The sequence below is a fragment of the Microchirus variegatus genome, assembly GCF_963457635.1.
Source record: "Microchirus variegatus genome assembly, chromosome: 14".
Classification (NCBI taxonomy): Eukaryota; Metazoa; Chordata; class Actinopteri; order Pleuronectiformes; family Soleidae; genus Microchirus; species Microchirus variegatus.
The window spans coordinates 9322380-9339896 of NC_139815.1; the positions used below are offsets into that span (position 1 = coordinate 9322380).

A 17517-nucleotide genomic window follows, 5' to 3' on the forward strand; every position below is an offset into this window, starting at 1 on the left:
ACCGATATTTGCAAGCATTTAGGAGACACACTGACTCATTTCCTCCACCTGTCGGAATATTTCTTCCATTAACCTGCTCCTATTAAGAAAAGTAATGCCTCCTTTTTGACTTACAGGCAACAGCCATGTGACAACAGACGACAACAATTCATTTGTGTAAAACACAAGAGAGCAATTAAATCAGCTTTCAGAATTTCACTCTGCCACAATGAATGGATTATTATTTGTATATGAGACGCTGCAGTCAATGAACTATCATCATCATAGAACAACTGTATACAGTATGTCAACTCTTTTGTTGTGAGGGAAACAGTTTATATTAAGACAAAAGATAGTTACTTTGTAAGACTGTTGCACAGCAAAAAATAAATAAAAACACTCAGCAGACAGTGGAAATAAATGTGTGTCTGCTCTTTTCTTATAATCACAAAGTAAGTTTTGTTTCAATGGATCCTGACACTGTGTGTACGACACCTCAGCTAAAACCTAAAAGTGAAGTATGCATTGTTTTGTAGGGTGCTTGCAGTGTCACTGTGATAAATTATTATAAACAAAGTCTCATTAAGAAAGGGCCAAAGCAGCCTCAATATGTTTCTCCTGAATTGTCATTATTCAAACTGAAATACTGTACATTATTCTCTCCACAGCAGTGGCTTCCAGCAGCTAACTACAGGAAAGATTTATAGAAGATTGGAATAAGAGGAAACACAACATGGCTATAAACAATGTTTTACTCAGCACAAGGCAGTGCGGCTTACTAAAATGTTGTGATATATCATTTCCATGTTTTTAAATGCACGCCTTCAATGGCAGGAAGCACATGTTTAAATCTATAAATACTCGATTTCAAATCAAATTGAATAAAACGAGTACACTGACATTCCCAGGGATGGGCAGTGCTTCTGAAACATGTGTGTGTATTTTATTGAGATGATGAAAATGGCTTCATATTTAAGATTGGAGGTTGCTTTGATCTTCAGAATCCTTTCCCTGATTATTTATCACTATAATGGGTCATTTTTCATCCAAACAGTTATTAACTCATAATAACTGTGTTGCCTAATAACAATATCTACTGTAAAAAACTTAAAACGTGATGGTGCATATATGCGATACAGTCAACATATTTAATACTATACTATCATGCAGTTAGTTTCAAATAATTCAATATTGCATTTTAAATTGGAACACCTGGAAACAGAACAATTACATTTTGAAATTTGCTAATTTGTTGTCTCGAATTGTCTTGAGTTTGAAAATGATTAAGTGTTCACCCTGATCAAGCAAGACTGTAAGGCTTCCAAATTACTGCTCTCCAGTGCAACCTAATGAGATACAGATATTACTGACATGTGTAACGGGGCATATAAGCATGTTGCAACAGATACAGAACTCTGTAAAATCCTCCTCAAGAACTACTCTACTCCACTCAGAGAGGGCCATCATCCCACAGGTTTTTGTTCCATTTGAGTTTTTTGCTTCATGAGAGTTAATGAACCACGGCCGACTCGTATCTCACTGATGCCTTCAGGGACTCACAATAATCTGCAGGACAATGGCTCTTGAAGACCAGAAAAGAACTTCCCAGGATAAGGCTTTCCTTGAATGATGTGGAAGTCTGCTGCTTGTTTTATTGTAGTGCAGCAGCAGAGAAACTGTGCTGCAATTAGTCACTGGAGAGTTGGAATTTATGTAGCAACATTTACTCTTACATTTAAGTAGCTTTAACGGATCCAAAGAACGTAAAAGGCACATTGCAGCTTGCATGCATGATGAAAATACCTATAGTGCGCTGTAACACACTCAACAGGCGACCCTGTATTTACTCTGTGTTATGACTGCTTTACCAGCAGCGTTGATATTCCTTTTTATCAGATAGTGATGCTTTAGCAGGACCACAGGATAAGAACTGTAATCAAAGTCCAGGACCCTGATTGATTCTTTGTTTTCAGCCATTCTGTGATTTCTGTGGCGTGTGAAAGCTGCAGTGGCCCTTTGTGTGTTGACAGAGCTGCAAGACTGGTGAACCATTCATGTCAGGCACACAGTCCATCAGCCTCTTCAAAATCAATAACTTCTCGCAGCCTTGAGTGCATGTGAAGCCTTTGAGGTGATAGCCTTTTCGTGTGGTGGTAGGTCTAATCATTTTACTGTGTCTTAGTCTCAGGTGAACATTTCCACTACAGAGATGTCACCATTCTGACAAATCTATGGGCAGATTAGGTCGCAGATTGGCCACATCTCCTCAGTGACCTTTGACTTACTACTGTAGTATTTGTACTGGTATTGATTAACCAAACTTATTGGTGTGAAACATGACTTAAATTACCCATAATCCTGATTAATTGTCCACAGGTGGCTTGATGGGGCATTTGAGTTTGCTTTCACAGCAAATTACATATTGTGTATAGGAGACTACTGTGTGCTGTAATTTCACAGTTTCCATCCATCCATCCATTATCTACCACTTTATCCTCCACCAGAGGGTCACAGGGGGCGCTGTGCTTATCTCGGCTGACATTGAGCGATAGGTGGGGTACACCCTGGACAGCCACATACAGACAAACAACCATTCACTCACACTCTCACACCTACGGTCAATTTAGAGTGACCAATTCACCTAATCCCCAAATTTGCATATTTTTGGACTGTGGGAGGAAGTCGGAGAACCCGGAGAAAACCCACGCACACAGGGGGAGAACATGCAAACTTGCAGCAAAGCCCTTGTTCCAACCGGGACTGGAACCTTATTGCTGCAGAGGCGAGAGCGCTAACCACTACACCAACCGTGGGCCCATCCCACAGTTTCATTGTAGAATAAATGAATGGCTGGTAACTGTAACTTCACAATTATGCCGTACTATACTGTAAGTTACTGTGACTCTGGAAATAACGTGATCGATCCTATAAATAATTTAGAGTGAACACGCATTAGCCCAAGCACACCAGTCACTGCTTCACGTAGTAAGCAGTAGTGAGTTTATATAAGGTAACTACACTCTCAAATTCAATAAAAACTGCTCCTACATTAAAAATGTATCTGAGGAGAGAGTTGTAAAAAAACTCCATGCATCAACAAAGTTTCTGATGTAGAGATTCAGGGAAAATTGACCACAAGTGAGTGTAGCGTGGATGCAGACATGGCAGTTGTAGTTTGAGTTAGCCAGCCATGAAAAGCTTCTGTTGGATTTCAGTGGGTTTTTTTTTCTTCATGGTTCTTTAAAAGAGTTGCTGACTGTGTCCGTGTGCTGTGGCTGAGATAAGGGCTCTTTACTACAACAGGTTCTGTGGCATGTGAGTGTCTGTTTTTGGAGATTGTCAGTGCATAATTCATCATCATACAACACAGAGTGTTGCATTTTCTGCCACTGTAGAGAATAACTCTTCACTACGTTCTCTCAGAACTCTCGTTCTCTCATTTTTGAACACAATAAGAATTTGGTTAAGATATCAGCTGTAATAATGTCAGCATATGGCATGATAGCGTACGTATAAAAATGTGTTCGTTGAATGGCTTCAAAGATATTTTCAGTTGTTCTCATAACCGAACTGTGTGCCTCGTAATCGTGACTTTTCTTCTCAAGTTTTCAACTCCTGTGTTTGTCTTTTAATCCTTCTGGTGTGAAAGCTGCCACTTCCTGTTTTATTTTGGATCATAATCATCATCTCATACGATCAGATCTACTTGTTTCCTGCCTCTGTGATTGTATGCTCCCCCTGCAATTAGATACACCTGAGTCTAGATTCCTTTGTTCTCCTCTCACCAGCTAATCTCATCAGATTCAGCTGAGCATACCATCATTCTCTCTCTCTCTCTCTCTCTCTCTAGTGTTTACTCACTGACTCTACTTCTTTTTAGGTTCCCAAGTTTTGCTGTGTTTTCGTGTGCATCGATCCTGCTTCTGCTTTTCAGTAAAGATTGACTTTAAAAACCTGAGCCATGCTATGTCCTGCATTACACAGTCAGTCCTTCCAACATTGAATGAACAGATCGGATATTTTGCAGCACAGCAGCTGGACTGACATTTTTAAGCAGAAGACCTTTGTAACTGCCCAAAGGTCTTCTGTGGTTCCAAGCTCCAACAATCACCTGTTATTGGAATCATTAATAAACATGAAAATAAGCAGAGCTTGTGCAAGAAACTGGCTCTGCATTGAAGCATAAAATAAGGGATGTCTTTGCAGAAAACAAGCAACTCTGATGTGTGATGCTAAAAATTAAAAGGCCCAAAGCAATAACAGTCTTATGAGCAGAAAGTAATTACAGTGATTCTTCAAATATCTCAGCGATGTCGCTATTCTCTGTATCCCTCATCACCGATCAGCCTCCTCATTAGCTCTAAAGAATTTGAAGGGAGAAGAGTCTGTCCTCATCTGCATGAAAAATGGGCTGCTCTGTCACTCATTTAAGCAGACCTGTAATTCACCCACTGTCATTATATTGACACAGCGGAGGAAATGGTGTGGTCACCGTGGGGAAAATGTCACGGATCACACTAATGATCGACACTAAGTCTTTTTCCCACAGAGCTCATAATTGCTTACTCCTGCTGTGCCACTTTTCAAATGATTAATTCCGACCCCCACCCTCCCCAAAGAGATCTTCCCCAAAATAGTTATGAAGAGTCCCTATGCTCGATAAGAATAAAGCATCTGCCAAATTGGCATGTGTAAAAGTAAATTAAAAACTTCAGGCACCCCAGTTTGAAACTGATGCTCATGCAGCTCATAGTCTGCATAATTGACAAGATAAAAATGTTTGATTTTTGATGTCAAAATGGCAGTGTTGCATATCAGTGTTGCATAGTTCTGCTGCCAAGAAATCCACATGGTAAACAACTTCTAAAAATACATATAGGCTGTCTTTTGAATACCAAGAGCTCCTTTGACGTCCATTTGACATTTAGTCTTCCACTGTTCCCTCATCTTTTTTTATCTGTGTTTTGAAGTCATTGGTAGTTGTTGATATTGTACTCTTAAGTAGAGTATATGTGATTTTTTTTTAACTACAGGCAAGTAAACGGCTCAACTTTTTGGTGATATGGAAACAACTTGAAATTCATTCATAATTCGAACACCATCTGCACTTGTTTTTGGTGTCATGTAAGTGATACACCATTCTTTCCGTTTGTAGGTCATTGTCATTAAATGTGTCATTGCTCACACGACCAACAACAGCAGTGTTATGGTGCGTTCCAGAGCCCATCCAAACCAGTTGGAAGTGCCTGTTGAAGTGGGACCTCCTACCAGCGAAGTCGGGGCTGATCGACCTACCCTGACTTCACCAAATTAAGTTGAAGAATAATGACCGCGCTCATGGAGTCACATGAATAGACTATAAACTTTACTTTTCTGCGTGTAGAGTTGTGTTAGACACAGCAATTTTATCACAAATTGTTTTTCATGATTTGGCGTGAAATTATGTAATTATTGTTATCTTTTAGCATGAAGATTATGTAGGGCTACAGTAAAAGTATACTCATGGTGTTACACATCGATATGTATCGCTTTTACATGTACGGCTCGCTTGTGCACATAAGTAGACTGAATTGCTGACAGTCAAAATGCCTCTTCAAACATAAAGCGAAAGTGCCGCAATCGTCCATCAATTACCTGGAACGCTTTGAAGTAGGAGCTAGTACAATTCAGGTAGAATAAGTCCCACATCCCATTTGTTTGGATGGGCTCTGGAACACACCATGAACCCCCAACAGGGAGTTCTGAGGTCCATGTGACTCAGATAACACATGCTGGGCTTTAATATAGTAGATGGACAAATGTAAAGTAATTTTCCTTTGTAACATAATGGCCTCTGTGTTTGTATTCTGTTGTCATACCTGTGTCATAAGTGTCTGCATGAAATCAATTGCATTGAAAAATCAAGGCCTTTGTGAGCTTAAAATGGCTTGAATATTCTATACCTTTGCCTGATTTGGTATTCATGGAGCCATGAATCTATGACGTAGGGGTTCATTTGCATATTCATGTGTGCAAATTAGCCCACCTCTATCCACACTCATTCCATGGTATTATAGGTGTAATTCACACATACATTGTACATCACCTTCGATTTAATCTGAATAGTAATGATTTTATTTTTTAACAACAAATTGGTACACCACGGTATAAGATAACATTGACCTTTGTCTTGATTCCCAGCTTTTGACACCAAAGTAAATTACCGCATCTTTGTTTCTTCTCTGATGCCCATAGTTTAGAAAGAAGGAAAAGCAAAAACAATATGAAAAGACCCAACTTGAAAGCTGATAATACTAAGGTATGGTGTTGGCTTATTTCACTTATGCATTCAAAAAAAATATGAATAATGTATGTTGTCAAGGTTAAAACGTTGATTTTCATTTGTGTGGCAGCCGGCAGCATTAACGTAAATGAATTAATAGAATAAAGAGGGTTTTCTGTGAATAAACAATTCCACAAAAGTATCATTGCGGCAAAAAAAAACACAGCTGGAAAAGAAAACATGTTTTAAATGTCCCTTAATGTAATGTAATGGAGGTTATTTAGCTGTGTTTATGGCCATCAGGAGTTGTGGTGGGATATCTGCATTGGATCTAATTTAAATAAACAAAACATTAACAAAATAATTATCAATCTGTTAGGGTTAGGGGAAGAGTTTTCTTTAAAAATGTAAAAGAAAAGCTCATCGTACTTTTTAAGCTTAAAGGAGCTACATGACCATGTTATGTCATCAGAGCTACAGGAAATATGTTAAGCTGAAACACTGGCTTCACTAATACAATTTCAAACTCTGTTAATTTTATGGTTTGGTGTTCTGGTCTAATGAGCCACTCACTAACCACCCAATAACCCAGCTTGAACTTCACCACATGCAGCAGAGAGGAGAGAGTTAAACACAAATAAGCAATACAATATTCTGGAGATAATTTTTTTTCGGGGCAGGGAAGCAAAATAGAAAGCTTCAGCCAAGGCAGCAATCTCTCTCTCCCTGCCTGTCATACAGAAGTATAGTTCATGTTTTTACAGTCTGATAGTGTTGCCTCGTCATCTCCTCTCATCATGTGATAATTGTGATGCAGAGCAGACAAACGTTAACTCCCAACCTTCACACATACAATTAACCAAATATGTTCTATACTTACACAAATAAAACAGATGCTGGGACAGTGAAAATAAAACAGTACTGCATATGTGTGTGCATGAACACAGTGTAACCCTGGATTTCCACTGGACGCGGAACGGCCGCGGAACGGCAGCGGCGCGGTCGCTGTTGCAAATCGCTTCCATTCTAATCAATGAGAGCATTTCCACCAGACGCGCTGCGGTGCGTCTCAGCAGCGTCCCAGAAGCGGCTCACCGCGCCGCGGCGCTATCGATAGGAATCAGTTCTATTTTTTCCGTTGCCGCTGCTGAACCTCATAAATTTCAACGAAGCAGTTCGCACCAGACAGGAAAAGCGACACGGAATCAAAGTAAAACATTTCCACCCCCCTTTCAAAATAAAACACAATACGCAGGTCATATAACCTGTCACAACTTCACATCAACATTACGTTGTGACCGGTGCTGCCAGGTCAACAGTCAATTAATCAGAGCGTCTCGGAGAGTCATAATGTACGACGAGAGACTGATTGTTGAAGTGGAGAAACATAAAATCATTTATGACACCAGATCAACAGTTCATCCACGTCGGAGAATGAAAAGAAGCTGTGTTGTTGTTTACTTTATACACACAGTCTATCGCTGGATCTCGCGAACTCGCGTCCGTTCGAGATTATTGCGCGATCTTCCGTGAATACCGCCGGCTCCCAAGGCTCCGCGCCGCTGCCGTAATGCGCCCAGTGGGGTAACGCTAGGTGCAGAAGGTCCATGTTTCTGAGTTTCAGACACTTCTTCTACACTCTTAGAAATAAAAGTGCTAGATAGAACCATATACGATTCTTGTCCTCATGGGAGAACCCATTTTGGTTCAAGGTAGAACCTTTTTATAAATGTTCCACCAAGAACCCTTTTGAAAACCTTTATTCAGGAAAGTTTTAAAGGGTTCTCAGGATCAAAATGGTTCTTACTGGAACCATTAGTGTTACCAAGAACCCTTGAAAAACCCATTCTTTCTTGCAAATGGTTCCAGGTAGAACCTCAGCCCTTGTAGAAGGACCCCTTTGGAACCCTTATTTCTAAGAGTGTTAGGGATTCTGATACATCTCTCTCTTCTCTCTGCATTAAGAGTGTGTACAGTGGTTTGATAGTGACTGCAGTAAGCGTATTAAATGCCTAAGGTCACTGAAGTACATATTTTACATATATCTCCTATACTATTCTGAGTAGTGTCCTTCATGTCTGTGAGGCTTCACCAGTGTTGTTACCAGCCTTCAGTCTCACACAAGATGTCACCTTTTTTTTGTGTGAACAACACACCTGACAAGTTGAAATACATTGTTGAACGTGCACCATATCACTCAAACTGCATCATCGGTAACTTTTAAATCTCCATCAGTGCTGATCTAGTGCTTGTTTTTAAAGCTATAATAATATTCAACACTTGTGCCTACATATCTCAAATGTTTTTTTGTGTGTTCTCCCTGAGGTGGCAGCTTTATGCAAGACTGAATGTAAATGCTTGTCATGAAAAGGACAGATTGAATTCCCTGCATCTTACATCACCTGCCGATTCCCAGAGCTTATTGTTTTACGGATGCTACCTGTTCTATCAACCAAAATGTAATATCGCCCTTGTGTTTAAAGTCAACCAGAGCATCAAAAACCATCTTGATGAATGACTTACCGTCAGCAGCAGAGGACGGCTCTCTTTGACAGCGCCCACACAGCCCAGACAGCCGATCACCATGATGATGGTCCCGACGGCAATGAGCAGGTTGGCTGCTGACAGGGACGGAAGGGATGATGATAGGGTAGCAAAGCTTCCCTGGGTCACTGAGAGCCAGACCCCCACCCCGAGTATACCACATCCTCCCAGCTGCGGAGGAAACACAGGGAGGCGTCAAGCTGTCAGTTTAATAACACACTTTAAACCACACACAGACGAACATGCTGCTGGTGCATAAAATTGTTTGCGTTATTTCACAATCCACTGACGCATTCAAAGAAGTCCATAGCATTAAAAAAATGACATCATGCAGACACCTAAAGGGGTCAGAAATGTATTGTTTCATAAAATGAACATGATGTGTCATCACCAATTAAGGACACCTATTAAACTGATACCAATGGAGTCACTTTATTGACAATTTTTAATCCGGGCCACAAACCATGTTTATGTTTTGGGCGGGTGTTTTGGTCGTAACACAGCTCATAACACTTTGACAGCCAGGTTGCCACCAGAGCTCCTTGAAAACAAATGTTCCCAAACCTCAATAGCCCTCTGCAGAATGTCTCGACCACTGAATACACATTGAAATATAGATGGCTGAAAGCAGACATTTGACAGACACATATTCTGATGTGGATAATTTTCCCCTGGACAGGGAAGCAAGACCAAAACCTTCAGCCAAGTCTGGCTCACTTTCTCTCATACAGGGTATATGCAGGAACCCTGGAGTTAAAGTCAATACCTTTCTAACTTAACTAACTTTAACCACAAAATTGAAATTTAACTTACAGAACACTTTTAGTTTGCAATTAAATCTATAGAGCACAATTTCAGGTGTTTTCTGTTATTGTTTCGCGGCAAGAGGAGCACGTTCGGTGTCGTGCGGCCACAAGCCAATCTTGCAGGGCGAGAATGGCTGTGCATCGTTGTTTTTAAGAAATGTGAGGAGGAAAATAAATACATTCATGCATACATTTTGCAGTCAAACTGTATGGACAATGTAATACCTCATGGAATTGTGAGTATTTTTTTATGCTTTTTAAGACCCCGCGGAAACCCTGTCATACACTTGTTGATGGATATTATACATATAATGTTCTTCATGTGATCATTTTTGCACTGATGCTGATGCTGCTGCTGCAGACACACTCACTTTCAATATCTAACTGTTGCTCACACAGGAAGGTCAGCCAAATAGATTCAATGTTTCTGAATATAAAAGTGGGACAGTTAACCCTAACCCTAACCCAAGGTTTTCTACAGAATCCCAGTCTGCTAAGCTAACCTGACAGACTGCTGTTTTATCGGATAGCGACAAACACACAAAGTTCCCCCAGTACGACAAAAACATGTTATATTTATTTATTTTGCAGAATGGTGAATATTAGTCTTTATTTACTGTGACATAATTATACAAAACATTACTACTATGACATTACAGAAGAGACTAAATGACCCCTGCAGTTGGACTCCCCTACGCAAAAGTGATAACAGTTTATTTATTTATAAAGGAAAATGTTAAACTCTTCCTTTAAAGTCACTTTAATTTTGGTTCAATAATGAAAAAAAGATGAGGAATCAACAGTAATCAGTGACAACATACTCTCTGGTGTCATAAATAGGCCCAGACATGAATTATTATTAGAATTATTATAATAACATTGTTATTTCTGAAGCTGTTGCTAGTTACAGAAAAGGGCAGTTGCACATGTATGATGCAGGATCTTTTTTACTGCATCTGCAGACAAATGTTCATTATCTGACTCTACAGTTACTTTCTCAAATTCTCAAAAGCAATAAGACTTGCAGGGCTAAATGCATGATTATAATACACATGCATTTTTCTTTCTATTTTCGGTTTTAACACAAAATCTTATTTAATGAGCTCTTCAACTAAAAGTAGGGTAAGGCAAAAATGAAAAAAGAGCACTCATGTGGGGCACTGTTCACTCAGGCAGAGAGGAGATTTCTGCAGAATGGGTCACTGTTGCTCTCAACAGCTCCTCATTATGCCCCCAGAGTAGTGCTGGGTGGTGACCAGTTTATACCCAAAACTGGTATTTACTTTTTTATGACGTGAATATTTCATATAGAAGACTGGTATATGAAAAACAGACCGGAGGGGTAATGGGTAAATGGTAATGCTGAGAACAAGAGGCAGTGAATCTCAGCACTGATAATATGACAACGTGGATACAGTTTACATTCTCCAGTCAAGCAGGACACGTTTGTCCTTAAAGCTGCAGTGTGTAACTTCTCAACATAAACACTCACTCATCAAACATTCAAACCGTTGTCAATTGATTTCAATGAAGCCTTGTCAGCGCCACATGACTCGCTGTGTTCCTCAATATACAACACAGAGCGATGCATTTTACATCACAGCTGATGGAAGGAAGGTGGAAGCATAACAGCTTTTCCTAAAGCTGCTATGCATATGTTATTCAAGGCTTTACTCCGACATGAACAAAAAACAATCGTGTATGGATTCACATTCCTTGTGACATTTGGCTCCAGATGCCAGGAATATTCACAGATTCATTGTGTACTTCATATACTGTATGCATTAAAGGTGAAGTAAGTAGTTTATAGTGACATCTAGAGGAGAGGCTGAAATTTACAACAACAAACTGCTGCTCTGCTCACCCCCTCCCTTCCCTGAGCACTACGGTATCCTCAGTCGGTCAAATGTCGTCCTCGTCGCAGATGAGGTTCTAGTATTTATTCAGACAACAAGAGGGAGAAGGCGAGGATGAGGGACAGCTCTTCATGGCCACGGTAGAGCTGTCTGAGGGAGAGGGAGAGGGCGAGCCACCGCGGCCGTAGCAGATGAAACGGAGAGAGTGGAGGCGGGACTTCCGCTACAAGTAAAGTGACGCTTGATTTGTTCTCTCGCGTTTGTCCTTACAGACACCAGTAGAAACATGGCGTCTCGCTGCTAACAGTGGCTATGCAACATCGGCCCGCGACCATGTTATTTTACATGACTTTTTGAAACACTACGAAAATGAAACAAAAACTATTATACAGTGACTAGACAATGCAGGAGCACATAATATGTATAAAAAAGTGGATTGTGGGTAATATAAACCCATAAATACTACGCAGTGTCCCTTTAAAGCTCCCATAGAACGGAAGTACCAATTAACGAGAACGCTGTGTTGTAATCTAATCTCAGGCTCAATGAGAAAAACCTGTTCTGGTTACGTAAACAGCATTTCTCCTGAACAGCGGATCCTCCTGCTCCGGGCACTAGTCCGGGCACATCCGGTTGCCTACATTGTCCCGCAGAAGAGAGCTTCAGTGAGGAGAGATTTCTATCGGATCATTTACAGCAACTAGGACCACTCTATGGGAGCTTTAAGATGTGCACATACCTTTTTTTCCCCACTGGACTCATGAAACCGCACATACATCTGTTCTGTTGTCTGTAAATCTCAATCATCTTGGAACTAGGCAGACTCTGCCTCCTGAGCCACATCTACACTCGCCTATAATTTTCACTTAGTGACTGCCACATTATTTAACAGTTTTATGGTTGTGTTCAGGCTCACGCGGCTCTTTGTTGAGGCTACAGAGAAAGATCGTGACCTGCTACAACACAGAAAATGTTCTCGCAGTGACTTCCGACACATCATGTTTATTTATATTTACCATAAACTACAGCCTTCTCTACTTAACCAAAGCTCTTTTGTTGGACAGCCACTGATTGCATCTCCTGCACCACGTATCTGCTGTTTCTGCTAAGTTGTAAATATCATTTCTAAGAGACTGTGGTACTATATAGGTTGAAGAGTGTTTCTGTTCTCTCAGAGGCTGCATCAGTTAAGACATATTTAAATGTATGACATTTGCATAGTGACTGCAAGTTTGTTTCAATGTGGCTGATTTTTAACCTTATAAAATCTGCATAAAAATCTTATCCTTATTAAACCATGCCTTCTGGCAAGAATTGGAAAAATCGGCTTGCAGATCGACACAATTCCTCATTGAGATGGTGTTTGCAACCTGTGGTTACCCATAACCCACTTCTCTGTGGTGTATTTGGATAAGAAACATGTTTTTATTCGTGGGCATAATAATAAATAATGTATTAACTGATAATGAATAGTAAATTAAGCCAGGTTAATGGTGTGGTGTTTTTACAGACATCATGTTGCATACAAGTTGTGGAGTGTGTATTTTATTGTTAATCATTATTTTACTCTCTTAACTAAAAAACTTGAAAAAAAGGTGAAAATACACATATTTATTCCACAATGTGTCATAATCAAAATACTGTTTATTATCAGGTAATAAACAGTATTTTATTAATGATAAAGAATAAAGCAAAAAATCCAGTGCGTTTCAAATACAATGAAATAAACCACGACTACAAATTTCTGTTGACTCATCTTGTCATCATCAAATTGTCAGAGTGTTATGTGCTCTGTAGAATTCACAGTTTCCCAAATGTGTTGGACTCGATCACAACTTTGGTTTCTGTCTCGGTTGGAATTTGTCAATTTATCAAAACTCACTGCCAAAATCACACAGTCACACAGATTTACAGTATTTAGAATGATACAGCCATCTGAAGTGTCTCCTCTCACAGTCGTAGAGTGGCGGTGGTTTGTATGTTTGAAGCAGAGCCAGTGATAGAAGGTGCAGATTATGGGTTCCATTTTTTATTTGCCTCCTTAATTAAACTTCACCCACTGCATCACACACATCAGAAAATGGGTTCAACACAGAGGAGATGTTTCTGCTCCACTCCAACATCTCCCTGTGAATAATTTCCCCACTAAAAAATATCGTACTCCTATGTTCTTGACTCCTGGGCATGTGGTGTATTATACAGGTGAATATTTTAATATCTATATTCACGGTATGTGAATATTGGTGCTCTGATCTCAAGCGCCCCGTGTAGACCACGGGCCAGAAATATATCATATCATTTTATGAGTGAGATTAAGGTCATAATTAGACTACTCATACTGTATGAATAAAATGTGAAACTCTTGTGGCCAGTCATTAGTAACAAAATATAAAGTTTTCATGATACTACACGAAAGAATGTTAGTTTGACGCCACAAGTCTCATGAATTATTGCACTCGTGACACTTTGATGTTGGAGTCATGTATTCTGTTTGTCTCAGGAGAATGAATCCTGCTCCGTAAATCTGCTCTCATGGTAACAGCCTGCTGATGAGGGCTGCTGGTTTTTAATATACCCTATACTTAATATCCCTATGACGTTTGTAATATATTTGATTTAAGAAAGCAGTGGGGGGAAAAAAGCTGAAGACATACTCACACAGGTTTTTTTCTTCTTTACATATCCATTTCTGTTCAAAAACCACACTTTACATGATGCTTGTGAGGAATGACACATAACTGCTGCCTAGATGTTGCTTTCACCCGAACCACAGAGGCCACGCTGAAGGACAGTCTGCAAGAGAATTTTAATTGATTTTCTTTGTATTCCTGCGCAGCTGTTGGTGGACAAGTTTTGATGCAAACCTCTCTTTGTGACGACATTTTGACCTTACTGGACCTCACAACATTTAGGCTGCATTTACACTGCATGGTGCAAGTGACCCAATTCTGATATATTCCATATTGTCGGATAAGATTCATGCCTCATTCATATGTGGAAATCAGTCAGAAAAGTAAGTGGAGGGATCAGATATTACTCTGTCAATGCTGTGAAAACGGTCACATATGATCACATGACTCTCTTTCAACTTGTGCAATGAAGGGTGAGGGCTCAAACCAATGGACTCATGCTGTGGTTTCATCCTTTAAAGCCTTTGGGGCAAGGATTTCTAAATTTGATCCTAACACCACTTTCACGTCCATCAATTTCCTACCACTTTATCCTCCACAGGAGGGGGTGCCTATCTCAGCTGACAATGGGGCGATAGGCGGGGTACACCCTGGACAGATAGCCAGTCCATTGCAGGACCACATATAGAGTCAAACAACCATTCACTCTCACTCCTACAGTCAATTTAGAGTGACCAATTTACCTAATCCCCCTCCATTATCTACCGCTTTTATCCTCCACCAGAGGGCCGCGGGGCGTGCTGTGCCTATCTCAGCTGACATAGGCCGATAGCCGGGGTACACCCTGGACAGATCGCCAGTCCATCACAGAGCCACAAATAGAGACAAATAACCATTCACTCACACTCTCACACCTGGAACCCAGAGAAAACCCATGCAGAGAACATGCAAACTCCATGCAAAAAGGCCCTTGTTCCAACTCGAACCCAGGACTTCTTGCTGCAACCAGGTGGCCCACTTTCACTTCCATTTCAGTCTAATAAACACTTTCTGCTCTGTTGCCACACCCTCCCTGTGATTCATTTCCCCAGGTGTTAACCAATATCAATGCGGACATCAGACATGGGTCACTTTTGAATGACAATGTAAGCAGGTCCTCTCCAAAACTCAGATAGAGGCGACATCAGGGCTTGTTGGGAGTTGGGGATTTGGTTAAGGGTTAGGGTTAGGGTTAGAGAACTAGTAAATACAAGATGTCTATCAGTATCCTTATCACAATGCAGTACAAGAATGTGTATGGCTGTATTTGCATCCGTTACCTCTTTAGGAACTTTTCTGGGACATACACTGACCTTGTCAGGACCAGTTTAGTCCTCATGGAGACCAAACCCTGGTGCTAATGAGACAGAACCTCAGTTCTGTGGAATTGGTTTAATTTTGAACATTTGAATTGTTGGAACATTAATGTTAGAGTTAGGTAATAAGTAGTGATGGTTAAGGTTAGGGATGCAATGTGTGTCCGTAAAAGGATAGCTGCACAGACCTGTGTGTGTGTGTGTGTGTGTGTGTGTGTGTGTGTGTGTGTGTGTGTGTGTGTGTGTGTGTGTGTGTGTGTGTGTGTGTGTGTGTGTGTGTGTGTGTGTGTGTGTGTGTGTGTGTGTGTAGAAGAAAGGGAAAAAAAAGAAGGAGCAACATCATGGATGAAAACTGCCTTAAAACACAGAGAACAACATTAACGGGAGTAATGTGGATGGTTGGAAGACCATTGGTAATTTTAATACTATATTCAACTGCTTCTCTGAGCTAAAAAGGGTTTTAAACTGCGGATCTAACTGAGCGCATAGCAAATGTTCTCACTGTCGTGGTGTTTAAGAGTAAACATAAAGAACAACCCCTTAGCGATATGCAAACTATCTTCAGTTACATGTTATATTATATACACACACACACACATATATATATATAATTATATCAGGTCTTTTACAGTATCACCCGTGCAACAGATTTAGTATTTTGAAGCATATTTGTAGTATAGTTTTAAGATTGCACTGGGTCTTCATTTGTAATGCAGTTCCTTATGATCCCTTATGTGAGCATCAAATTACTTCACATCCGTTTTATGGTGCTGTGTTTTTTTAAAAACAGTTATGTGTCCCTATAGTCCATTAAAAGTGACTTTGAGCACCATCTGGTCCCAAACTCTGAGCCTTATGCTCAAAACTTCTGTATTATTACGAGCATTATTTGTATTATTACTATTATTCAAAAGAGAAACATACAATCACATTTAATGGATCCAAATCATAGCTTTTTTTTTTTTTTTTTGCTTGTTTGCTGTTGTTTTTGTGCGCCATTGTGTGCAACTGAAACTGTGCCACACACACCTTGGGCTGTTTGCAGCCTCCAGATTGGGAATTTAAAGATGCACAACATCCTGCCCCTTGTTGCTCAGGCGAGCACAAACATCAAACTTCCCTCCAGCATTTTCCTCTCCGGTTTTTCTTATAAAGTTACAGAGCAGAAAGCTGCTTTAAAAAAAAAAAAAATGTAGCTGGAGCAGAACAATACACCATCACACATGGCCAACACCATCACAATATGGAAATAATTGGGACATTTAATACATTTTTGACAAAGTAATCTTTAAGCCAGTGTAGCTGAACATGTGTTGGTCAAATAAAATTAGTGATTTGAAAAGCTCTCACATTTGTCTGAGAGCATAAAGCCCAATTTATACTGTAGGTTACGCAGAGACTCTGAGTCGACGCAGAGCCTGTCGAAGAGCCTCTGCGTCATCTCAAACTGCACAAAATATTTTTAAGTGTCCGTCACTCCGTCAAGGGACAACGGAGACGACAAGAGCTGCGATTGGTCCTCAGGACAGGCCGAGTAAAGCTGCTCTGTGCCGGCTCACAGTGCGCACCGAGCGTCCACAGACGCGGAGCTGAACACCGCCGATAACGCCGCTGCCAAAATATAAATACGTCATATCTTAACACACACAGCACATGTTTAGACTCTAAACTGCCAATTTCTCGCGTCAAATTATCTTAAAACTGCACAACAACCTTGCGCAGCGACCCCTACTGATCGGGCGGGAAATTGCAACGCGTATCCGTCCACAACGCAGAAGTATGAAGGCTCGAGGGGTCTCCGTGGTTACGCAGTCGGATAACGCATTACGCAGTTGGAGAAGTATAATGTGGCCTAACATGCTTCCTTAAAAACTTAAAAACACCAATCAAATTAATTGATTGGAACTAATTCAACACCCCCACCCATTCTGTAATGTTGCATTCATTTACACCCATTTCCTCTTCCATTAGACAAAGGGACAAACAAAAAAAGGCACTTTTCATGAATGTAACTGTCTTTATGAACACGGCCTCGACTGACAGAGCCCTAAATCAAAGAGTCAATAAAGGAGCACTGGAATACAT

At 40.4% G+C, this 17517-nt stretch overlaps 1 protein-coding gene across 1 annotated transcript in view; it reads right to left on the reverse strand.

The window, feature by feature from the left end:
* Positions 1-17517, reverse strand: part of tspan4a (tetraspanin 4a) — a gene marked incomplete at both ends in the record, with an annotated part of 111667 nt that overhangs the window by 41961 nt on the left and 52189 nt on the right. The window contains one exon of the mRNA XM_083900954.1: positions 8765-8956. Within this exon, the coding sequence (XP_083757080.1) occupies positions 8765-8956 (192 nt within the window). The remainder of the gene's footprint in view (positions 1-8764; positions 8957-17517) is intronic.